The sequence below is a fragment of the Gigantopelta aegis genome, chromosome 15, assembly GCF_016097555.1.
Source record: "Gigantopelta aegis isolate Gae_Host chromosome 15, Gae_host_genome, whole genome shotgun sequence".
NCBI lineage: Eukaryota > Metazoa > Mollusca > Gastropoda > Neomphalida > Peltospiridae > Gigantopelta > Gigantopelta aegis.
This window is the reverse complement of record NC_054713.1, coordinates 6,046,346-6,069,748: the sequence shown is the minus strand read 5'-3', so window position 1 is coordinate 6,069,748 and position 23,403 is coordinate 6,046,346. Positions and strand designations below refer to the sequence as shown.

The window sequence follows — 23,403 nt, the reverse complement described above, 5'->3', positions numbered from 1 at the left end:
TATATGACGCACTGCATGTTACACTTACGCTAACCACATGATAACCAGAATCGATATTTTTTTTAACGCGGCCGTTTTTCGCGTCCGTTTTGTTTTTGTTTTTCCGTTCCGCGCCGCCGCGCGCCTCTATCTCCCCCGCTCCAAAAACCGCGCAGATGGAAAACGACAATTTTTGTATAACAGTCCTATTTTACGCTACTATTTAAAATTCATATTCGAGGACGCAAGGGGAATGTTGTTTTTGTCTTTGGTAACAATGTGGAATGTTTGTTTGTAGGCCGCAATAGCAACAATAACTGTACAGGACCACATATCTAGCTCCTTCTATAGTCTGTTCCGCCAGATGTTATGTTCTTAATAGAGTATGTACTACAAGTGATTTATTTCTAATATGATTGTTTTCTAAATTGCGCACAAGAATAATGCAGTTCTTTTGTATTTCCAAAACACTTAATGAAAGTGAAATTATAAAAAAAAAAACCCCCAAAACCCACCTATGTTCATGGAGGTTGGGAAATACTATAGATGTTTTTTTGCACCAGTCCGCTGCACATTAGAGAAATCGTTTGCATGTCAAACAACTTTCAACCATTTTCACCTAAATAAGACAGCCAGGAGACGACATTACCCTAAATATTTGATAGGTATTTAAAGATGTATTGACAGATATTGGTCTATCTCTTCCAGTTCTTTTAAGCCCCTGACATCAGCATGTGTTGTTTCAATACCCCAAGCCAATTTGATCAATACGATGAAAAAAATCCCCACCATTATTAACGTTCTGTAAGTTAAGCACATCAATATTTCATCTGTATTTCCATTCTGCACGTTGGACAAATACACATGCGGAGATAGAGTCACTGATGCGCGGATTCTATAGATCAATGGTCGTTTGCTCGTGAGTTCTGGAACGAGAAGCATCAATGGGTTCTTTGCGGCGCTTTGTGATGACGCTTCTTTAGGTGCAGGTCTGCTGGGGCGTTTGTCATGGAGATGGGGAAATATTTATCTGTATTTTGACTAACCAAGCGAGACGGGGAATGAAGGGAACGAACACATATCATCATATTGACACTACATCGTTTGAGCGCATACTGAAGGGCGGCGTTTGAAAGACAAAACAGAAGAATGTTTAAAAGAGATTTACAGGTATGTAGATGTAATACTAAGTTACATATGTATATATATATATATATATATATACGGGATTGATGCAAATTGATGTAGCATGAATGTAATACATATATACGGGATTGATGCAAATTGATGTAGCATGAATGTAATACATATATACGAGATTGATGCAAATTGATGTAGCATGAATGTAATACATATATACGAGATTGATGCAAATTGATGTAGCATGAATGCCATTTAGACCTATTTCCACGTATGAACAGGTTAGGAATAGAAGATACTGGTACGAGGCTTGCCGAGTCCCATGGTCAAAATTTTCAGCACCGAGGGTGTACCTTTTCTATCCCACATGACCACAGATGATGGAGTCTTTTTCTATCATTCATTCGGTAAATAAACCATTATTTTACACGAACAGACAAAAATGGTTGAACAATTAACCTTTTTATTTGACCATTTTATCATAAATAGACTGCACTATCGTATTTACCGTGTTTTTTTCATGTGTTAAATAATATTTAACACTACAAATTAACAAGATAGCTTTTAAAATGAAGGTTTTCATAACAACATATTAATTTAAAAGTGATTCTAATAACCTCATGTCACCGCCTCACATTAATATGACGTCATATATTACCACTGACGTCATGTTAAACGCAAGCGCGTGATATCCCATGTAAGATAGAAATTTCTTACATGGCTTTCTTGCATGGGATAGCTCTGTTCCATATACCTGAGGATGAGAGAAATAGAGATTATTATACTAGCTTGTGTGTTGTACTGATTTTACGAAACGAGTGTCAGAATTTTTGTATTGCCCGAGCGAGGGCAATACATGAATCCTGACACGAGTTTCGTAAAATCAGTACGACTCACACGCGAGTGTAATAATTTCTTTATTATCCATATTATTATTGTTGTTTTCTTTATGAATAACAAGACCCAACTCAAAATGTTTTAGTCACAACTAGGAGATGACGAAATGACGTCATATTTCAAATGCACAGTCTGAGCTAGGACTGGAGAAGCAACGTCATGTTATGACGTCGCTTCCCAAAATTACGTCATTACACTTGTTATTACACGTTTGCATCGTATAATTATTATTAACTCGGTTATGTTGAACCATATGGATAATAAAATGGAATACAATATATTATTACCCATATGGGCTCAAATATACGGGGTAATATTTTTTCGATCTCTGCACAGTGTGCAGATTGCTTCTACAGCCACTGATTGGCTGGCTTAAAAATCACGATGTTTGGTTGGTTGCTTGTCATGGCCGGAACTTCACTTTCATTCATATAATGTTTCCATTCATGAGTCAGATTACACATACGTTATACGATATACAAAGATTTACAAAAACAAATGGACTCACTTGTTTCGTAAACATGAAATGGTATATTTTCATAAGCAGCGGCTTTAGTAATATATAAAAATAATTATTTTCAAATTCAAATACAGTCGTATTATTTTGTACTGTAAACATTTGGCTGTAAAAAGAACGCCGTTATGCTATGACGTCACTTACATTACGTCATGTAATGTGCGTAAGATTATATGACGTAATGGCTGATGGCTTTGTTGTAGACTGCAGAGGAATTTTTACATTAAAAATCAGTTAAAATTGACAATGGGTAATAAAGAAAATAACCAACTCGCTACGAGGAGTTACGAATTATCTGTCCCTCGTGAATGAATGTTGTAAAACCCTCGCCAAAGGCTCGGGTTTACAACATTCATTCACTCGGGACAGATAATTCATAATTCCTCGTAGCTCGTTAGTTATTCTCTAAATCTTTATTGTAACTTTTGTATGTTAAAGTTTGATTTGTTTAACAATACCCGAGCTAGTTATTTTGGGGTTTTGGAAACAGACATACACGCAGACACAAAGAAACCTGATTAGGAGCCAGTAGGAAAATAGTTTCTCTTATTTACTGACAACACTAGAACACATTGATTAATTAACCACCGTCTAGTGAATGCCAACCACTTGGAAAGGTGGTAATTCTGACAAGAGATCTTTAGAGGTAACTTGCTACATTTTGTCATTAGCAGCAATCAAGCCCTCTCTCAGCACAACATTTAATATACAAATCGATGGCACACTTTATATGTCAACACGACTATACTGTACATTTAAAAACAATAGCTGATATGTTCTCCTTTAGAAATTATCTCATATTTTGGTATATTTCGGTGTGGGTTATATAATTTCACCGTTTGCATACGCCTTAGAGATGTTTTATTATTTTGGAAAACTTTTTACAAACTATGCAGTAGTTTGGTGTACGCTTTAGGAACTATCGAATATTTTGGTATAACCTTTAGAAAGCAATCAAATTAAAATTAGCTCCACTATTAGATGTGGATCTAACAGCAGCCAGTTGGAGCTCATGTCCACCAATCAAAACCTTACTTGCAGAATCATGCCAGTGATTTAAAAATAATTTGAAAATATTCCGAAAAATCCTGAGGGTATACGATATGTTTCATGTGAATTACGAATGCCTTATTTAGACCAGTAGAACTAATTTTAATCAGATTGCTAACAACACTGCGTAGTCTCCAATGTCCATGTAACATTTCGTCTGTATATAATAATTTAAATATTGACCAATCACACTTTGCCTTTTATAACGTTATTTGGGAGCATACAAATTCTAAAAATATCGGGCGAGTCTATTTTAATGGCCGCAGTACAGCGAACCATACCAATACGTACGCGATGGGTTATCAGTTTTCAATTTTACATTAAAATTATTTATTTATTTATAAAACAAACCCCAACTAAATCAGTCTTCAGTTTTACATTACAAATTATTTATTTTATAAAATAAAACATGTTTTAAGGCATTCGTAATTCACACGAAACATGTCGTATACCCTCAGGATAATTCGAAATATTTTCAAATTATTTTTAAATCACTAGCATGATTCTGCAAGTTAGGTTTTGATTGGTGGACATGAGCTACAACTGGCTGCTGTTAGATCCACATGTAATAGTGGAGCTAATTTTAATTAGATTGTTTTAGAAAGTCTCAGGTATTTTGATATATGGTTTAGAACGTCCAAGATTCAGAGTTATACGGGTAAATATTATCGCTAAAAATGCGTTTTTAAATTGTCTGTCAGTCGCATATACATTGTGTTTTGCCCAGTACCATCAGTGTTCCACAGTTATACGTGTTATATTAATTCCTTCTTGTCACTTTAGCCTTGAATGTTAAACCAAATTGCAAATGCATGGTGTGCGAGTTCAGCAGATTGTGGGTTCGAATTCAAATCTGAACACTGAACCGTTCAGAATTTTATTAATGACAGTTGCCAACTGTTCACTCTTAACTATCTTAATTAAAGGGACAGACCCTAGTTTTTAAACACTAAGGCATATCTTTCACCTAGACCCTAGTTTCAACCCATAAAAATGGATACTAAGTTTGGTTAATTTACAAACTGTAACACATTGGGATACGACAGAGTGAAACAGGAGTCTGTGACGTTGAAATACCCTTAAAAATAGAAGAAGAAAAAACACGACTACATAACCGTTACTTCTCAGACGCACGTGAATTTTAAAAAATATGAAAAATGCATTTTGTGGTATGAGATGCACCAGGATGACCAGAAACACTTCGGTTGTACGGACATGGATAAACTAAACAATAAAATATAAGTAATGTTTGATTTCAGTGATCATAAACGGCTCTAATAGTGAAAAATATGCATTTGTGTTTAAAAACTAGGGTCTGTCCCTTTAAGAACATGGAAGCTGTAGGTAACGTGTAGTGAATTGCTTTTATCTAGTTGTTTTTTCGAAAACGTTAAAGTGTGTTTTGTTTAATGTCACCACTAAAGCTCGGTCACTGACTAATCAAGAGGCTATTGAATGTCAAACCTTTTCCATATTTTCTATTTATATATTTATTTATGTATTTATTTATACAATTATTTATTTATTTATTTATTTATTTATTTTATTTATTTAAGAAAACTCGAGTTTTCCTTCTTGATATTGGCGAGAATCCTTTCCATTTTCCAATTTATTTTATTTAAGCAACCTCGATTTTTCCTTTTTGATAATGACAAAAACCCTATCCATTATTTTTACATTCATTCATGTATTTATTTAGTTAGCTATTTATTTATTTTATGTAAGCAACCTCAATTTTACCTTTTTTTATAATGACAAAAACCCTATCCATTATTTTCCATTCATTCGTTTATTTAGTTAGTTAGTTAGCTATTTATTTATGTATTTTATTTAAGCAAACTCGAATTGTTTTTATTGATTATGGCGAGAGAGTTAGATCTGTTATCTTCGCCTCTCTCTCTTCCAAACTGACACCATCTTTGAGAAAGTCGTGTACATGTATTGACAGGTTGTCTTTTGCTCCTCATAGTGGTGTTGTTGTGTTAAATATTTATAGAAATGGTCGATTAAGTCTATTGATTACAACGGATAACGTGGGTTCCTGCCACAGGCGAGCGTCGCTGCAGACCTTTTCATGCTAAAAGAAAGTAATACAACTATTTGTATAGCGGCCTCTCGGCACGTTTAATCAAAACGGCAACACCATTAACGTGTGTACGTGTGCTTGCAAGAGCAAGTAGCCCAGTGGTAAAGCGATCGCCTGATGAGCGGTCGGTTTAGGATCGATCCTCGTTGATGGACCAGTTGGGCTATTTCTCGTCCAAGCCAGTGCTCCATTATTGGTTTAACAAGGGTCGTGTTATGTATAGTCCCGTCTGTGTGAAGTAGATGTTTGTTTTGTTTAACAACACCACTAAAGCACATTGGTTTATAAATCATCGGCTATTGGATGTCAAACATATGGTCATTTTGACACAGTCATAGAAACCCGCTACATTTTTCCATTAGAAGAAAGGGATCTTTGATATCACCATCCCACAAACAGGATAGCACATGCCACGGCCTTTGATATACCAGTTGCAGTGAACTGGCTGGAACGAGAAATAGCCCAATCGTCCCACCGACGGGGATCAATCCTAGACCGACCGCGCATCAAGCTAGCGCTTTACCACTGAGCTACGTTCCGCCCCATTTCTCGTTCAAGCTAGTGATCTTTAATTGGTTTAACAAGGGTCGTGGTATGTATTGTTCCGTGTGTGTGATGCTGCATATGAAACCCCAGTCTCACATACACGAATTATATCCCGAATGGGCCCGATTTAAGAATTCTTAGTGATTCTTGGATATACGTACTGAGACCGTTGGGGATTCCTGGTCTTTCGTCAGTATTCTTGAATGTTCTTGATCGACTCCCGACTGTTTTGAACATGTTCAAAACTGTCGGGAGCAATCGTGAATAAAGTTGAAATCGTAACTTAATCTTACCAGTTCTTGAGGGCATCGTGCGTAACCGTAGTATGTTCGTAGACGCATTCGGGATATTCGTGGTTAAACGTGGGGTATTCGTACGGCTATTGAAGGGTCTTTCTCTACCTCTGGCTCTTTCTCTGCCTCTGGTTCTCCACGGGTACGCTGGCTCTTCCCTCGTCCCTGCGGCCAGTTGCTGACTTCTTGAAAAGCGGCATTGTGATGCTCACTGCTTGCAGGCAGAACATCGAATGAAATTTGGCCTGTTCGGCAGCCTTCATATAATCGTCTTGCGGCAGTCGTACTGGTTCTTGGGGCATTCGTACTGATTCGTATAGCAGTCGTGCGGATTCGTAGGCGTGTCGTAGTAATTCTTGACGCGTTCCGCATTAATCGTCATGATTCGTAGCATATTCGGGAAGGCATCCTAGGAGACATGTAGTAGGTCGTTCTGATTCGTAATGAGTCGGGTTCAAGATCGTAACGATATCGCATTAGTTCTTGCAGCAGTCGTGAGCATTCGTACACAGTTCGGGAAAGAAGCCGAATCATGCACATTTTTCCGCAAAAAATCGGGAGCAATCGGGGCTGCATAGGATCGTGTATATTCCTGGACATTCGGGGTATAATTCGTGTATGTGAGACTGGGGCTTAAAAGATCATTCGTTGCTAATCGTAAAGAGTAGTACATGGCGTGTCAGCGGCTTTCCTCCATTATTACCTGTGTGGGTCGTTAAAGAAATCGTTCCTTTCTTCCTTCTGCAAAATTCAGAATTTAATTATTGAAGTTTGTTTTGTTTAACGACACCAAGAGAGCAGGAAATTGAGCAGCGAGTGTCTAGACTGTGTTGAGCGAACAGGTTCATGTCATACTTCTACAAAGAAAAAATATGTTAAAAAAATGCCTGTATTGATTTATCAATCATCGGCTTTAGGATATTAAACATTTAAAGCCATTGTGACACGCAGTCAGAGGAAACGCGCTATATTTTAACTAATAGCAGCAAGGGATCTTTCATATCCTTCCCATAAAGGATATTTCGACAAGATTGTGACTTGTCTCAAGAATCATTCCCTTGAAGACGTAGCCCAGTGGTGATGCGTGGTCGGTCTAGGATCTATCCTCGTCAGTGGGCCCATTGGGTTATATCCATTCCAAAGTGCTTCACGACTGGTATATCAAAGGCCGTGGTATGTGTTATCCTGTTTGTGGAATGGTGCATATAAAAGATCCCTTGCTACTAATGGAAAAATGTAACAGGTTTCCGTTTAGAATGTATGCCAAAATTACATCCAATTGGCGATGATTAATTAATCGATCTGCTCTAGTGGTGTCGTTAAACAAATCAAACTTTAACTTTTGCCGTATTTGTTAAATTAATAAGATAGCCGTTATAATGAAGGTTTATCAGTCTGAAACTGGGGGAGAGACGTAGCCCAGTGGTAATTCGTTCCCTTGATGTGCGGTTGGTCTGGGATCGATCCCTGTCGGTGGGCCCATTGGGCTATTTCTCGCTCCAGCCAGTACACCACGACTGGTATATCTAAAGCTGTGGTATGTGTTACCCTGTCTAGGGGATGGTGCATATAAAAGATCCCTTGCTGCTAATCGAAAAGAGTAGCCCATGAAGTGGCGACAGCGGGTTTCCTCTCTTAATATATATGTGGTCCTTAACCATATGTTCGACGCCATATAACCGTAAATAAAATGTGTCGAGTGCGTCGTTAAATAAAATATTTCCTTCCTTCCAGTCTGAAACGGCTGTCAAATTTATTCTAAACTACGGGTATTGAAATCATGTTAGTATAATCAGTAAATCCCCAGAGGACTTTCGCTAATGTTCCAAGTAATTAAAATTGTTGTGTGGCAATATTCCCTTGTGTAGCGGGCTTACTCTTCACAACCAGGGTATAACACGGTGACATAACGCAGTCCGCACATGCGATGGGTCGAAGGATCGATCAACCTCTATGTACTTTTTTCCCTCTCTGTCCCAGCCATTGTTCCATGACTGGTACATCAAAGGTCGTGGTATGTACTGTCTTGTTTATGACAAGGGGGCGGGACGTAGCCCAGTAGTAAAGCGCTCGCTCGATGCGCGGTCGGTCTGGGATCGATCCCCGTCGGTGGGCCTATTGGGCTATTTCTCGTTCCAGCCAGAGCACAACGACTGGTACATCAAAGGCTGTGGTATGTACTACCCTGTCTGTGGGATGGTGCATATAAAAGATCCCTTGCTGCTAATCGAAAAGAGTAGCCCACGAAGTGGCGACAGCGGGTTTCCTCTCTCAATATCTGTGTGGTCCTTAACCATATGTCTGACGCCATATAACCGTAAACAAAAAGTGTTGTGTGCGTTGTTATATAAAACATTTCTTTCTTTCGTTTTGTTTATGACAAAGGCGTACAAGAGATCAAATGATGTTTTTTTTTCTTCTGCAAAACTATCAAGACTGTAATGGTTGCTTAATAGTCGGTTTGACTGTACGTTCTTTCTTCGTCTGCTGCCTATCGTGACCGGCCTCGGTGGCGTCGTGGTTAGGCCATCGGTCTACAGGCTGGTAGGTACTGGGTTCGGATCCCAGTCGAGGCATGGGATTTGTAATCCAGATACCAACTCCAAATCCTGAGTGAGTGCTCCGCAAAGCTCAATGGGTAGGTGTAAACCACTTACACCGACCAGTGATCCATAACTGGTTCTACAAAGGCCATGATTTGTGCTATCCTGCCTGTGGTAAGCGCAAATAAAAGATCCCTTGCTGCCTGTCGTAAAAGAGTAGCCTATGTGGCGACAGCGGGTTTCCTCTAAAAAAACACAGTGTCAGAATGGCCATATGTTTGACGTCCAATAGCCGATGATAAGATAAAAAAATTAATGTGCTCTAGTGGCGTCGTTAAATAAAACAAACTTTACTTTTTCGTCTGCTGTCCGAAGGAGCACTGCCACTCCAACTATTCGATTCACAAGTCTGGTTTAAATTACGGCTAACTTTTAAAAAAGTGTTTTGTTTAACAACACCACTAGAGAACATTGAATTATTGATCAATGGCTACTGAATGTCAAACATTTGGTAATTCTGACATACAGCCTTCGAGAGCCTTTTCCATTAATAGCAAGGGATCTTTTATATGCTCCATCCCACATACAGGATAGCACATACCACGGACTTTGATGTACCAGTAGTGGTGCACTGGCTGGATAGCCCAATAGGCCCACAGACGGGGATCGATCCGAAAACCGACCACACATCAGGCGATCGCTTTACCACTACTCTATATCCACGAGATGCTTGGTAATTCAAATCTCTGTAAATAAATTTGTTGTTTGTTTTAGTCTTGTTTTTTTTTTGTTTTTTTTTTTTTCCTTTTATAAATGTTTGTCTTTTACTCGTAATTCAGAACGACCCACGTGGTCGCCGGGTGAACGGCACCCCTCAGAGCGACGTGAACGAGGACGACGACAGGTGGGAGGACCCTGAAAAACAGGAGAACGAGGAGGAAGAGGAAGCAGAACAGCGATATGAGGACCACTCCAACCTCAAGTGAGTGTTTGTAGAACTGGTGTGTCATTTCATTGAAATTGTCCAATTGTTTGGTTAGTGATTTGTTTGTTTGTTTGTTGTTGTTGTTTGTTGTTGTTTTTTTAATGGGTTTTTTATTTGTTTTTTGTTGTTGTTTTTTTGTTATTGTTTTTTTTTTTGGGGGGGGGGGGGGGGGGGGCATATGCGTTTGTAGCATGGCTTAGATAGCTGTGGTGTGTTTGCCCAGGACAGCGTGCTTGACCTTAATTGGATATAAGCACGAAAATAAGTTGAAGTGAAAGAAATGAATCAGAAACTCCATAGTCGACAAAAGGGCGCTGTTGAAAACATGTTACAATGAGAGCAAAGTCGGGTTAGTCTCTCTCAAAGAAGAAGAAAAAAAAGAGAAAAAATAAGAGGTGATATATGATGTCCACGTGGTGATATTAAGGTCAAGATACAAAAACTGCTATAACTAATTCATACTTTATTTTGGTGTTCATATCCAATTATCGTTCAAACACGTTATCCTGGACACACACACACACACACACACACACACACACACACACACACACACACACACACACACACACACCTCATCTATGTGGACTGTTTGTCCAGGAGACTGAGCTATTAGTAAGTGGTTAGTGAGAGAGAAGTCGTTGTAGTGGCCGTATACCTCCACGCGAACCCAATACCCACTAGCCTTATGTCTGATGTCTTAACCAATGAAACATCGAGGCCGATGTCGTATCCATGCAATAGGTGTGTGGGGGGGGGGGGGTCTAGACTGTAGAGAAGTTTCTAGGAGGGTTCGGGTCATGAAACACATGAGATATATATATAAAAGAGGAACATTCGGTTTGAGCATGAATGGATTTCAACTCCAACCCCAGCCAGGAAAATGCGACATGCTACTGTTGATATTCTCAACAATAATACTCAAACCCGTATATATTTTCAGACGCAACAAAGACTCACATATGGTTCCCGGAAACGACTACCGCCCCCAGAAGGCCACACTGTACCGCGTGTACAGGAACAACGACAAGCTGTTCAAAGGACTTCCGGTGTCGTACAGTCGGCAGCAATTTCCGGTGATCGAGTCATTCACCACGTGGCTCAACCAGAAGATCTCAACACCCACAGGTAAAAACTAAAATAAAAAAGTTTGTTTTGTTTAACGACACCACTAGAGCACATCGATTTATTAATTATCGGCTACTGGATGTCAAACATTTGGTGATTTTGACAGACTTAGAGAGGAAACCCGCAAAAAAAATTAATAGTAAAAATAGATCTTATATATAAACCATAGCGCAGACAAGATAGCACATACCATAGTCTTTTAAATACCAGTCGTGGTGCACTGGCTGCTACGAGAAATTGCGCAATAGCTCTATCTGTTTGTCTAAACGTTCTCTCTCGACCAAAGTTCAATAAAAAATTGCCAACATTGTTAATTAAATAATAATCATTTTCTTTACTTAAGACAATTAACTGCTCAACACAAGTCAATAGTTAGAATAAAGTTAAGACGACCTTCTGCAATAAAGGTCACACGACACGCAGCGTTAAGTTCCGAGTACAAACATGCATAAAATACATATCCGCCGAGAAAACAGTGAAGATAATTAAAACATAAATAATTTGTAGGTTTTTATTTCTAGCGAATTAATGTTCATTTGTCACACGATAAGACACGGAAGATTTTTAACAATGAGCGATAATGAGATCGTTAATGTCGCTATAGCACACTGTAAACAATTAATGTGTGGTGTAAACCTTATGGTTAGTGCAAAAGTACCTTATTTATATTATTAAACAGTCTGACCCTCTCTTCTTTCTCTTCTTTATCTTTGGACCGTCCTTCTAAAATGCTCCAAATTATATAAATATTCGACCGAGCGGTCAATTCCCTTTTATTATTATTATTTTTTTTAAACTTTTCTCATTTAAAAAACAAATTCTATTTTAACTCTTTCACTAATTTCTATTTCCAAAACTCTGTCCATATCCAACTGTACCCCCAACCCCCTTCTGTCCCGGACCCAGCTGTGCCCGGGAAGAGACGTGCTTGAAACTTAATTGGATATAGGCACCAGGGCAGTAGCTAGGATTTTTAAATTTTTTATTTGTTTTTTTTTGGGGGGGGGGGGTGGGGGGTGGTGATGGGGTGGGGTTGGGGGGTGATCGGGTGTGTGTGAGGGTGGGTGGGGGTGGGCAATAGTAGTTAATAGTCTAAAACTCCTTAAACGGTTAAGAAGAGAATTTTGTTTTAGTTTTTATAATATTTTCCAGATTTATTTTCTGGGAGGAGGCACTACCTCAGAATGAATGACGAAACATTAATACATGTACCGATTGATGATCACTTCGCAAATTTTTTAAAATCAAATTTCATTTAGTTCTTGGGAGACATCACTTCAACTTTTTTCAACCCGAAATTAGTGCCTGCATGTGTTATAATTTCCGATTTAAGTTTCAGTCTTTGGAAAACAATATATATATAATTATATATATATATATATATATATATATATATATATATATATATATATATATATTTTTTTTTTAATGCTTTTTGTTGTTGTCTTTTTGTGCTTAATAATAAATTAATGTGATAGGATATGATGTGATGAAAAACCAGTCAAACTGTTTGCGAGCTCTCGCCTTCCTGAGCACGGCTCCCATTGGTGTTGGTTGTATGCCTGGTGTGTGTGTCCAGACACAAATACTCTGTTTAGCGCTCTCTTTGTCGTTTCCTGAACTGTGAAGAAAATCCTTATAAATGAACGACATGCCGATGACGACACATCGGATGTTGATTGCGCGAACCGTGCACGAGAAAACAAAGTGAACGGAATTTGAAGCATAACGAAGTTAGGGACGTTGACGATATATAAAAACAATCCCGGCTTTTCATATATATTTTATTGATTATTATCCACAATATACATATATTTTCTTTATTATTACTGACTTCCCCCCTCATATCTCAGTACACGTGTAGACAAACGTCAACTGGTAACCATTCACTGCAGTGTATACTATAGACCGTCATGTTCAGAACCGTGCTGTGTAGGAACGTCCTGTACAGAGCCGTCATGTCATCTCTATATATATTTTTAATACTCGCACACGCACACGTTAAATATATATTCTTTTTTTTCGAGTATTATCCAAAATATACATATAGTTTCTTTATATACAAAATATATATTTATTCCCTTTACTGTTAATGTGTTTTCCACCATATCTAAGTATATAAAATACTAGACCGCCCTGTGTAGGAACGATACCAAAATATATATTTATTCCCTTTACTGTTAATGTGTTTCCACCATATCTAAGTATATAAAATACTAGACCGCCCTGTGTAGGAACGTTCTGTACAGAGCCGTCATCACTATATATATTTTTTAATACTATTATCCACAATATACATATATTTTCTTTATTATTACTGACTCCCCCCCCCCCCCCCCCCCCCCCCATATTTCAGTACACATATAGACAAATGTCAACTGGTAACAACTGGCAACCGTTCACTGCAGCGTATACTATAGACCGTCCTGTGCAGAACCGTGCTGTATAGGAACGTCCTGTACAGAGCCGATAAGGTTTTGGTCTCTTATGATCGTGGTATAACAAAGAATGACAAAGCAATGGAAACAATACAGCTATTGTCCGAGTTTGTTGGACCCTGACGAGTGACGCGCCACCTGTTTTATTATCTCCCCTGTTCTGAGCTAAGACGCCCATTTGAGGATTGCTGCAGTACTTGGTACAGTTGGTAGGATGTGTGTGGGGGTGTGGGCAATTGGCCTCTCATGCGATTATGTCTCATGGAGAGGCGGCGTTTAAAAAGTATTCAAGTGAATAATACTTTTGTGTTTTGTTCACCCGTAGGTGTTCGATATTTGTTTTCCTGGCCTTCTGGAGTTGAAGTAAAAACAAACGAAGATCTCGATAAACTGGACTCTCGAATTCTCGTCGTCTCTTCGGTGAAAACACTCAACAAAGACACCGATTACGGAGACGCCCTGGCGAATCCGGAGAACGCCGAAGTAGTGCACACGCACACGCGCAAGAATCCACCACAGACCACGCCGGAGGATCCCGAGCCGACTTCCGAAACGGACCGATTCTTCACGATCACGAGCAACTTGAAGCGAAAGAGTCACGGACTGTTCGTGATAGATCCCGAGTCGAGAGACACATTCGCCGATCTCATGCGAGACATCATAACGAGGCTAGACATACCTCGTCCACCAATCAAAAGTCTGCATTACGACAAACCGCCGTACACTAAGGTTTGTTTGTTTCGTTTAACGACACCACTAGAGCACATTGATTTATTTATCATCGGTTATTGGATGTCAAACATGTGGTAATTTTGACATATAGTCTTAGAGACCCCCCCCCCGAACCCCCCCCCCAAACCCCTCCCCCCAAAAAAAAAACAAAAAAACAACAACAACAAAAAAACAAGCAACATTTTTCTATTAGTAGCAATGGATCTTTTTTTATGCATCATTCCACAGACGAGATAGCACATTCCACGACCTTTGATATACGTGTCGTGGTGCTCTGGCTGGAACGATAAACTATGGTTTGTCTGTGTCTTCGATTGTCCGTCTATCTGTCTATCTGTTTGTCTTTACATGTTACACAATAAAGTATATTTCATTAGAATATTAGTGTTTATTAAATACAGTGTTTCATGTCATCCTTATACGTGTAGACCTACAGTAACTTCAGTTTCGAACGTACGGCGTTATATACGTTTGAACTACTACCAACACTAGGACAACTAGAAACAAGTTATTCATACAGACACTGGTATTCTAAACAAGATGTATGGTGCAACCCATAAAAATGAATAAATGAATGAATAAATAAATAAATAAAGAATTTCATCCAAATCAGACGTCTTAAAAAAACAAAAAACAAAGAAACAACAACAAAACAAACAGACAAAAAACAACAACAACAACAAAAAAACTCGTTACAGAACATAATCTCTTTAAACCAAATACCCCATATTTAAGGACACATTTACTTGGTCAAGTGGTCAATGTGTTTAATTCGTAAATTGAGTCATTAAGTAGGGCTCCATTAGAAGTCTGCAGGGGCGGATCCGTGATTTTTTAATTATTTGTTTGGGGGGCGGGGCGGGGATGGGGGGACTAATTATTATTATTATTATTTTTTTTTTTTTTAAAGCCAAAAACAAAGAAAAAAAGAGGACCCATTTGAATAGATATCGAGTTCCATGGACCTGGTGGATCCCCCAACAACATGTTACAATTGCAGCACAGAAGAGTCTCTTTGATAGTCGCCGATTAAAACAACAAACATTCCTTTCTTCTGAAACGCTATAAACGTGTTATATGTATTTTCAGGTACTGAGTCTGCATCAGCTACTCCGGGATTTCCAGAACGGTGATGGTTTTCTAGCATGCGGCGAAGAGATGACGCCCAGAGAACTCACCCAGATAAAGGTTAGCTCAGATAACGGTAAACACTACGGTAACTGTGGTTATCTCACACAGATAAAGGTTAGCTCAGATAGCGGTAAACACTACGGTAACTGGTTATGTCACGAGATAAAGGTTAGCTCAGATAGCGGTAAACAATACGGTAACTGTGGTTATCTCACGAGATAAAGGTTAGCTCACATAGCGGTAAACACTACGGTAACTCTGGTTGTCTTACAAGAAAAAGGTTAGCTCAGATAGCGGTAAACACTACGGTAACTGTCGTTATCTCACAATATAAAGGTTAGCTCAGATAACGGTAAACACTACGGTAGCTGTGGTTATCTCAGCCAGATAAAGGTTAGCTCAGATACCGGTAAACACTACGGTAACAGTGGTTATCTCACAAGATAAAAGTTAGCTCAGATAGCGGTAAACACTACGGTAACTGTGGTTATCTCACGCAGATAAAGGTTAGCTCAGATAGCGGTAAACACTACGGTAACTGTGGTTATCTCACCCAGATAAAGGTTAGCTCAGATAGCGGTAAACACTACGGTATCTGGTTATTTCACCCAGATAAAGGTCAGCCCATATAGCGGTAAATACTAGGGTAACTGTGGTTATCTCACATGATAAAGGTTAGCTCAGATAGCAGTAAACACTACGGTAACTGTGGTTATCTCACAAGATAAAGGTTAGCTCAGATAGCGGTAAACACTACAGTAGCTGTGGTTATCTACAAAATAAAGGTTAGCTCAGAGAGTGGTAAACACTACGGTAACTATGGTTATCTAAGCCAGATAAAGGTTAGCTCAGATAGTGGTAAACACTACGATAACTGTGGTTATGTCACGAGATAAAGGTTAGCTCAGATAGCGGTAAACACTATGGTAATTGTGGTTATCTCGCAAGATAAAGGTTAGCTCAGATAGCGGTAAACACTACGGTAACTGTGGTTATCTCACGAGATAAAAGTTAGCTCAACTAGCGGTAAACACTGCAGTAACTGTGGTTATCTCACAAGATAAAGGTTAGCTCAGATAATGGTAAACACTACAGTAACTGTGGTTATCTCACAAGATAAAGGTTATCACAGATAGTGGTAAACACTACGGTAACTATGGTTATCTCACAAGATAAAGGTTAGCTCAGATAGTAATAAACACTACGGTAACTATGGTTATCTGAGCCAGATAAAGGTTAGCTGAGATAGCGGTAAAAACTACGGTAACTGTGGTTATCTCACAAGATAAAGGTTAGCTCAGATAGTAATAAACACTACGGTAACTATGGTTATCTGAGCCAGATAAAGGTTAGCTGAGATAGCGGTAAAAACTACGGTAACTGTGGTTATCTCACAAGATAAAGGTTATCACAGATAGTGGTAAACACTACGGTAACTATGGTTATCTCACAAGATAAAGGTTAGCTCAGATAGTAATAAACACTACGGTAACTATGGTTATCTGAGCCAGATAAATGTTAGCTGAGATAGCGGTAAAAACTACGGTAACTGTGGTTATCTCACAAGATAAAGGTTAGCTCAGATAGTAATAAACACTACGGTAACTATGGTTATCTGAGCCAGATAAAGGTTAGCTGAGATAGCGGTAAAAACTACGGTAACTGTGGTTATCTCACAAGATAAAGGTTAGCTCAGATAGTAATAAACACTACGGTAATTGTGGTTATCTCACAAGATAAAGGTTAGCTCAGATAGTAATAAACACTACGGTAACTATGGTTATCTCAGCCAGATAAAGGTTAGCTCAGATAGTAATAAACACTACGGTAACTATGGTTATCTCAGCCAGATAAAGGTTAGCTGAGATAGTGGTAAAAACTATGGTAACTGTGGTTATCTCACAAGATAAAGGTTAGCTCAGATAGTAATAAACACTACGGTAACTATGGTTATCTCAGCCAGATAAAGGTTAGCTCAGATAGCAGTAAACACTACGGTAACTGTGGTTATCTCCCGAGATAAAGGTTAGCTCAGATAGCGGTAAACTACGGTAACTGTGATTATATCACGAAATAAAGGTTAGCTCAGATAGCGGTAAACACTATGGTAACTGTGGTTATCTCACAAGATAAAGGTTATCTCAGACAGTTGTAAACACTACGGTAACTATGGTTATCTAAGCCAGATAAAGGTTAGCTCAGAAAGTGGTAAACACTACGATAACTGTGGTTATGTCACGAGATAAAGGTTAGCTCAGATAGCGGTAAACACTATGGTAATTGTGGTTATCTCGCAAGATAAAGGTTAGCTCAGATAGCGGTAAACACTACGGTAACTGTGGTTATCTCACGAGATAAAAGTTAGCTCAACTAGCGGTAAACACTGCAGTAACTGTGGTTATCTCACAAGATAAAGGTTAGCTCAGATAATGGTAAACACTACAGTAACTGTGGTTATCTCACAAGATAAAGGTTAGCACAGATAGTGGTAAACACTACGGTAACTATGGTTATCTCACAAGATAAAGGTTAGCTCAGATAGTAATAAACACTACGGTAACTATGGTTATCTGAGCCAGATAAAGGTTAGCTGAGATAGCGGTAAAAACTACGGTAACTGTGGTTATCTCACAAGATAAAGGTTAGCTCAGATAGTAATAAACACTACGGTAACTATGGTTATCTGAGCCAGATAAAGGTTAGCTGAGATAGCGGTAAAAACTACGGTAACTGTGGTTATCTCACAAGATAAAGGTTAGCTCAGATAGTAATAAACACTACGGTAATTGTGGTTATCTCACAAGATAAAGGTTAGCTCAGATAGTAATAAACACTACGGTAACTATGGTTATCTCAGCCAGATAAAGGTTAGCTCAGATAGTAATAAACACTACGGTAACTATGGTTATCTCAGCCAGATAAAGGTTAGCTGAGATAGCGGTAAAAACTACGGTAACTGTGGTTATCTCACAAGATAAAGGTTAGCTCAGATAGTAATAAACACTACGGTAACTATTGTTATCTCAGCCAGATAAAGGTTAGCTGAGATAGTGGTAAAAACTATGGTAACTGTGGTTATCTCACAAGATAAAGGTTAGCTCAGATAGTAATAAACACTACGGTAACTATGGTTATCTCAGCCAGATAAAGGTTAGCTCACATTGCAGTAAACACTACGGTAACTGTGGTTATCTCCCGAGATAAAGGTTAGCTCAGATAGCGGTAAACTACGGTAACTGTGATTATATCACGAAATAAAGGTTAGCTCAGATAGCGGTAAACACTATGGTAACTGTGGTTATCTCACAAGATAAAGGTTATCTCAGACAGTTGTAAACACTACGGTAACTATGGTTATCTCAGCCAGATAAAGGTTAGCTCAGATAGTGATAAACACTACGGTAACTATGGTTATCTCAGCCAGATAAAGGTTAGCCCAGATAGCGGTAAACACTACGGTAACTGTGGTTATCTCACACAGATAAAGGTTAGCTCAGATAGTGATACAAACTACGGTAACTATGGTTATCTCAGCCAGATAAAGGTTAGCTCCGATAGCGGTAAACACTACGGTAACTGTGGTTATCTCACGAAATAAAGGTTAGCTCAGATAGCGGTAAACACTACGGTAAATGTGGTTATGTCACGAGATAAAGATTAATTCAGATAGCGGTAAACACTACGGTAACTGTGGTTATCTCACAAGATAAAGGTTAGCTCAGATAGCGGTAAACACTACGGTAACTATGGTTATCTCAGCCAGATAAACGTTAGCCCAGATAGCGGTAAACACTACGGTAACTGTGGTTATCTCACACAGATAAAGGTTAGCTCAGATAGCGGTAAACACTACGGTAACTGTGATTATCTCACACAGATAAAGGTTAGCTCCGATAGCGGTAAACACCACGGTAACTGTGGTTATCTCACGAAATAAAGGTTAGCTCAGATAGCAGTAAACACTATGGTAACTGTGGTTATCTCACAAGATAAAGGTTAGCTCAGATAGTTGTAAACACTACGGTAACTATGGTTATCTCAGCCAGATAAAGGTTAGCTCAGATAGCTGTAAACACTACGGTAACTGTAGTTATCTCACAAGATAAAGGTTAGCTCAGATAGTGATAAACACTACGGTAACTATGGTTATCTCAGCCAGATAAAGGTTAGCCCAGATAGCGGTAAACACTACGGTAACTGTGGTTATCTCACACAGATAAAGGTTAGCTCAGATAGTGATAAAAACTACGGTAACTATGGTTATCTCAGCCAGATAAAGGTTAGCTCCGATAGCGGTAAACACTACGGTAACTGTGGTTATCTCACGAAATAAAGGTTAGCTCAGATAGCGGTAAACATTACGGTAAATGTGGTTATGTCACGAGATAAAGGTTAGTTCAGATAGCGGTAAACACTACGGTAACTGTGGTTATCTCACAAGATAAAGGTTAGCTCAGATAGCGGTAAACACTACGGTAACTATGGTTATCTCAGCCAGATAAACGTTAGCCCAGATATCGGTAAACACTACGGTAACTGTGGTTATCTCACACAGATAAAGGTTAGCTCAGATAGTGATAAACACTACGGTAACTATGGTTATCTCAGCCAGATAAAGGTTAGCTCCGATAGCGGTAAACACTACGGTAACTGTGGTTATCTCACGAAATAAAGGTTAGCTCAGATAGCGGTAAACACTACGGTAACTGTGGTTATGTCACGAGATAAAGGTTAGTTCAGATAGCGGTAAACATTACGGTAACTGTGGTTATCTCACGAGATAAAGGTTAGCTCAGATAGCGATAACCACTACGGTAACTGTGGTTATCTCACAAGATAAAGGTTAACTCAGATAGTTGTAAACACTACGGTAACTATGGTTATCTCAGCCAGATAAAGGTTAGCTCAGATAGCGGTAAACACTACGTTAACGGTAGTTATCTCACAAGATAAAGGTTAGCTCAGATAGTGATAAACACTACGGTAACTATGGCTATCTCAGCCAGATAAAGGTTAGCCCAGATAGCGGTAAAGACTACGGTAACTGTGGTTATCTCACACAGATAGAGGTTAGCTCAGATAGTGATAAACACTGCGGTAACTATGGTTATCTCACGAGATAAAGGTTAGCCCAGATAGCGGTAAACACTACGGTAAGTGTGGTTATCTCACACAGATAAAGGTTAGCTCAGATAGCGGTAAACACTACAAATACAAAACAACACAAAAGTGCAAAATTAGAACACAAAGAATCGAAGAATAAAAATAACAAAAACAGCAACAAATAACCCAGTTCAAAACAGAAACACACAAACACACACAAGTACGCGCGCATGAGCGCAAACCATTCACAAACAAACTGAAAATAAACAAGTGTTTGTACAGTGATATGGTTTATTTTAAAGATTAATTATATGCATGAATATATAACTAACACGGTACAGATTTATAATGTCAACAACAACAAAAGAAAATCCACAAAAAACGAAAGAAACCCCCAACCCCCCCCCAAAGAAACCCACCAAACACCCACCCCCCCCAAAAAAAAAAAACCCCACAAAACCCCCCCACAAAAAAACCAATCCCCCACAAAACATACAAAATAAAACAAACGAACAAGCATACAAAACAAAACAAAACAAAACAAAACAATACGAAACATGTCAATGATACAGAAGACCAATTCCAGAGATGAACATTAAACACATGACCATTTGCAAATTATGAAGAAATTCGTCAACAAAGGATTAATAGTGTGTTGAATCATTTCGCAATTGCTTATAAATAAATAATTGCTTATTTATAATTTATTAATATACATTTTCTATTTTCAGTAATTAAAAACAGATAAACTGGCAACTATTCTGTGATGTGTGAACTTTCCAGTATTTCGTTAACAAGAACAAAACTGTTTTAATTCTCGGATATATTATTTATATCTTCATCAATACATTTCTTGTCTGTGATTAAACATTCCAAGAACTCCGTGGACTGATACTTGCACCATTATTTCTGATACACAGAGACGGTGGAACCAGTGGTGTTTGGAAGTGGGCGAGTGATAGGGGGCACCTGCCATAGACCAGACACTCCCTTTCCTGTCCCCCGAAATGTTGGCTGGCTTACATCAGTGATTATTCATAGTAAAACATGATCAGGTGCCTAATTCACAAATATCTCTTAGGCTCTGCTAGACAACAAAGCATCCTCATTGCAAGTCGTTTAGCATTGCACTGCGAGATCGCAAAGTTGCGAGAGTTTAGTGAATTAGACCCCAGGTTGCTATCCCCGTCTCACAAAGCGATAAGGCTGACTGCTGTTTTATTTAGTGTTGTTAGTCACGAAATATGACAGAATATTTATTGCCCGAAAAAAGAAGATTTAAATAAAAAAAAAAAAAAAAAAAAAAAAAAAAAAAAAAAAAAAAAAAAAAAAAAAAAAATAATAATAATAATAAAATAAGAATCAATAAAGAGTTTTTTGCCACTGTACCCTATTCGACCACCAAACCCTTTTTACGACTGAAATTACATAATTAAATACATTTTCGTGTTTAGAATATCAGGAAGGAAGGAAATGTTTTATTTAACAACGCACTCAACACATTTTATTTACCGTTATATGACGTCGGACATATGGTTAAAGACCACACAGATATTGAGGGAGGAAACGCGCTGTCACCACTCCATGGGCTACTCTTTTCGATTAGCAGCAAGGGATATTTTAGATGTACCATCCCATAGACAGGATAGTACATACCACGGCGTGGTGCACTGGCTGGAGCGAGTAGAATATCAGTATCTCCTTATTCCGTTTGTTTCTGGCAGAGAAAAAACCCTCTTAAAGTCACAGACCCTAGTTTGAGCCCGTGAAAATCTACAAACCTGTAACATATTTGGATAATGAGGAAAACAAGTATCGGTAAGTGATGTTGAAATTGTGAAATACTTTTAAAATTAGACTAGATATCGTCTCCATATAACCGTTACTTCCAGGGCCGAAGCTAGGATTTTTTTAAAATTATTATTATTTTTTTAATTTTTTTTATTTATTATTATTATTATTATTATTATTATTTATTTATTTATTTATTTTTTTTTTTTTTTTTTTTTTTTTGGGGGGGTGGGTGGGTGGGGGGGGGGGCAACTGAGTAGTTAATAGTCTAAAACTCCTTAAACGGTGAAGAAGAGACTTTTGCTTTAAGTTTCTATAATTTTTTTCCGGATTTTGTTCTGGGGGGAGGGGCAAGTGCGCACATTGCCCCCCCCCCCCCCCACTAGATATGGCCATGACTTCTCAGAGGTACGTGCGTTTTAAAACAAATATGAAAATTGCATGTCGTGTTACGTGAAACACTGGTATGACCGGAAACACTCCGAATGTACAGAGACTGGTAATCTAAACATGAAAATCTAAATAGCCTAATATCCCATTTCAATTATCAAAAAAAGGCTGTAATATTGAAAACTATGCCATAGTCTATAAAACCTATTTGTATTCAACACGCGGCAGTGTCTTTTAAATATGTCGGTCTTGATTCTGAACTTCGTAAGTTTTCTGTTGATCATAAAACGCAGATTGGATTTTTCAAAATGTAATCAGTTTAAACAAAAAATTTTAATATATGTTTAAGTTAACAATAAACAGTAAACAGAAATTGGAATAGCCGAAGATAGTTTATTAACTAGTAATGAAAGTCGGTGCCTTGGTGAGAAAATAATTTAAGCCATTTAATATCAGCAGAATAGTCTGTATACTATATTAATCAACTGGAACATATTTACATTAAAGTGCCTAATACTAGTAATTTTATAAAATAGATCCTTACACGTTAAATACTAATAGTTTGTTGAGGTCAGTGCCTGTGTGGAGTGTGCCGTCACTATGGTTACGTTGATCTAGAAGCACTTAGTATAGTGCCTGATTGATTTTATGGTT

General features: G+C 38.3%; 1 protein-coding gene across 1 annotated transcript; it reads left to right on the top strand.

Annotated features, from left to right (window-relative positions):
* The first annotated feature begins 994 nt into the window (after positions 1-994).
* On the top strand, positions 995-22,117 carry LOC121390098 (neuronal migration protein doublecortin-like). Its single transcript, XM_041521819.1, has 6 exons — positions 995-1,149; positions 9,891-10,033; positions 10,980-11,164; positions 13,928-14,331; positions 15,424-15,522; positions 21,300-22,117. Exons 1-6 carry the CDS (start codon positions 1,129-1,131, stop codon positions 21,300-21,302), a joined length of 855 nt encoding a protein of 284 aa, XP_041377753.1. The 5' UTR covers positions 995-1,128; the 3' UTR covers positions 21,303-22,117.
* The last annotated feature ends 1,286 nt before the right edge of the window (positions 22,118-23,403 follow it).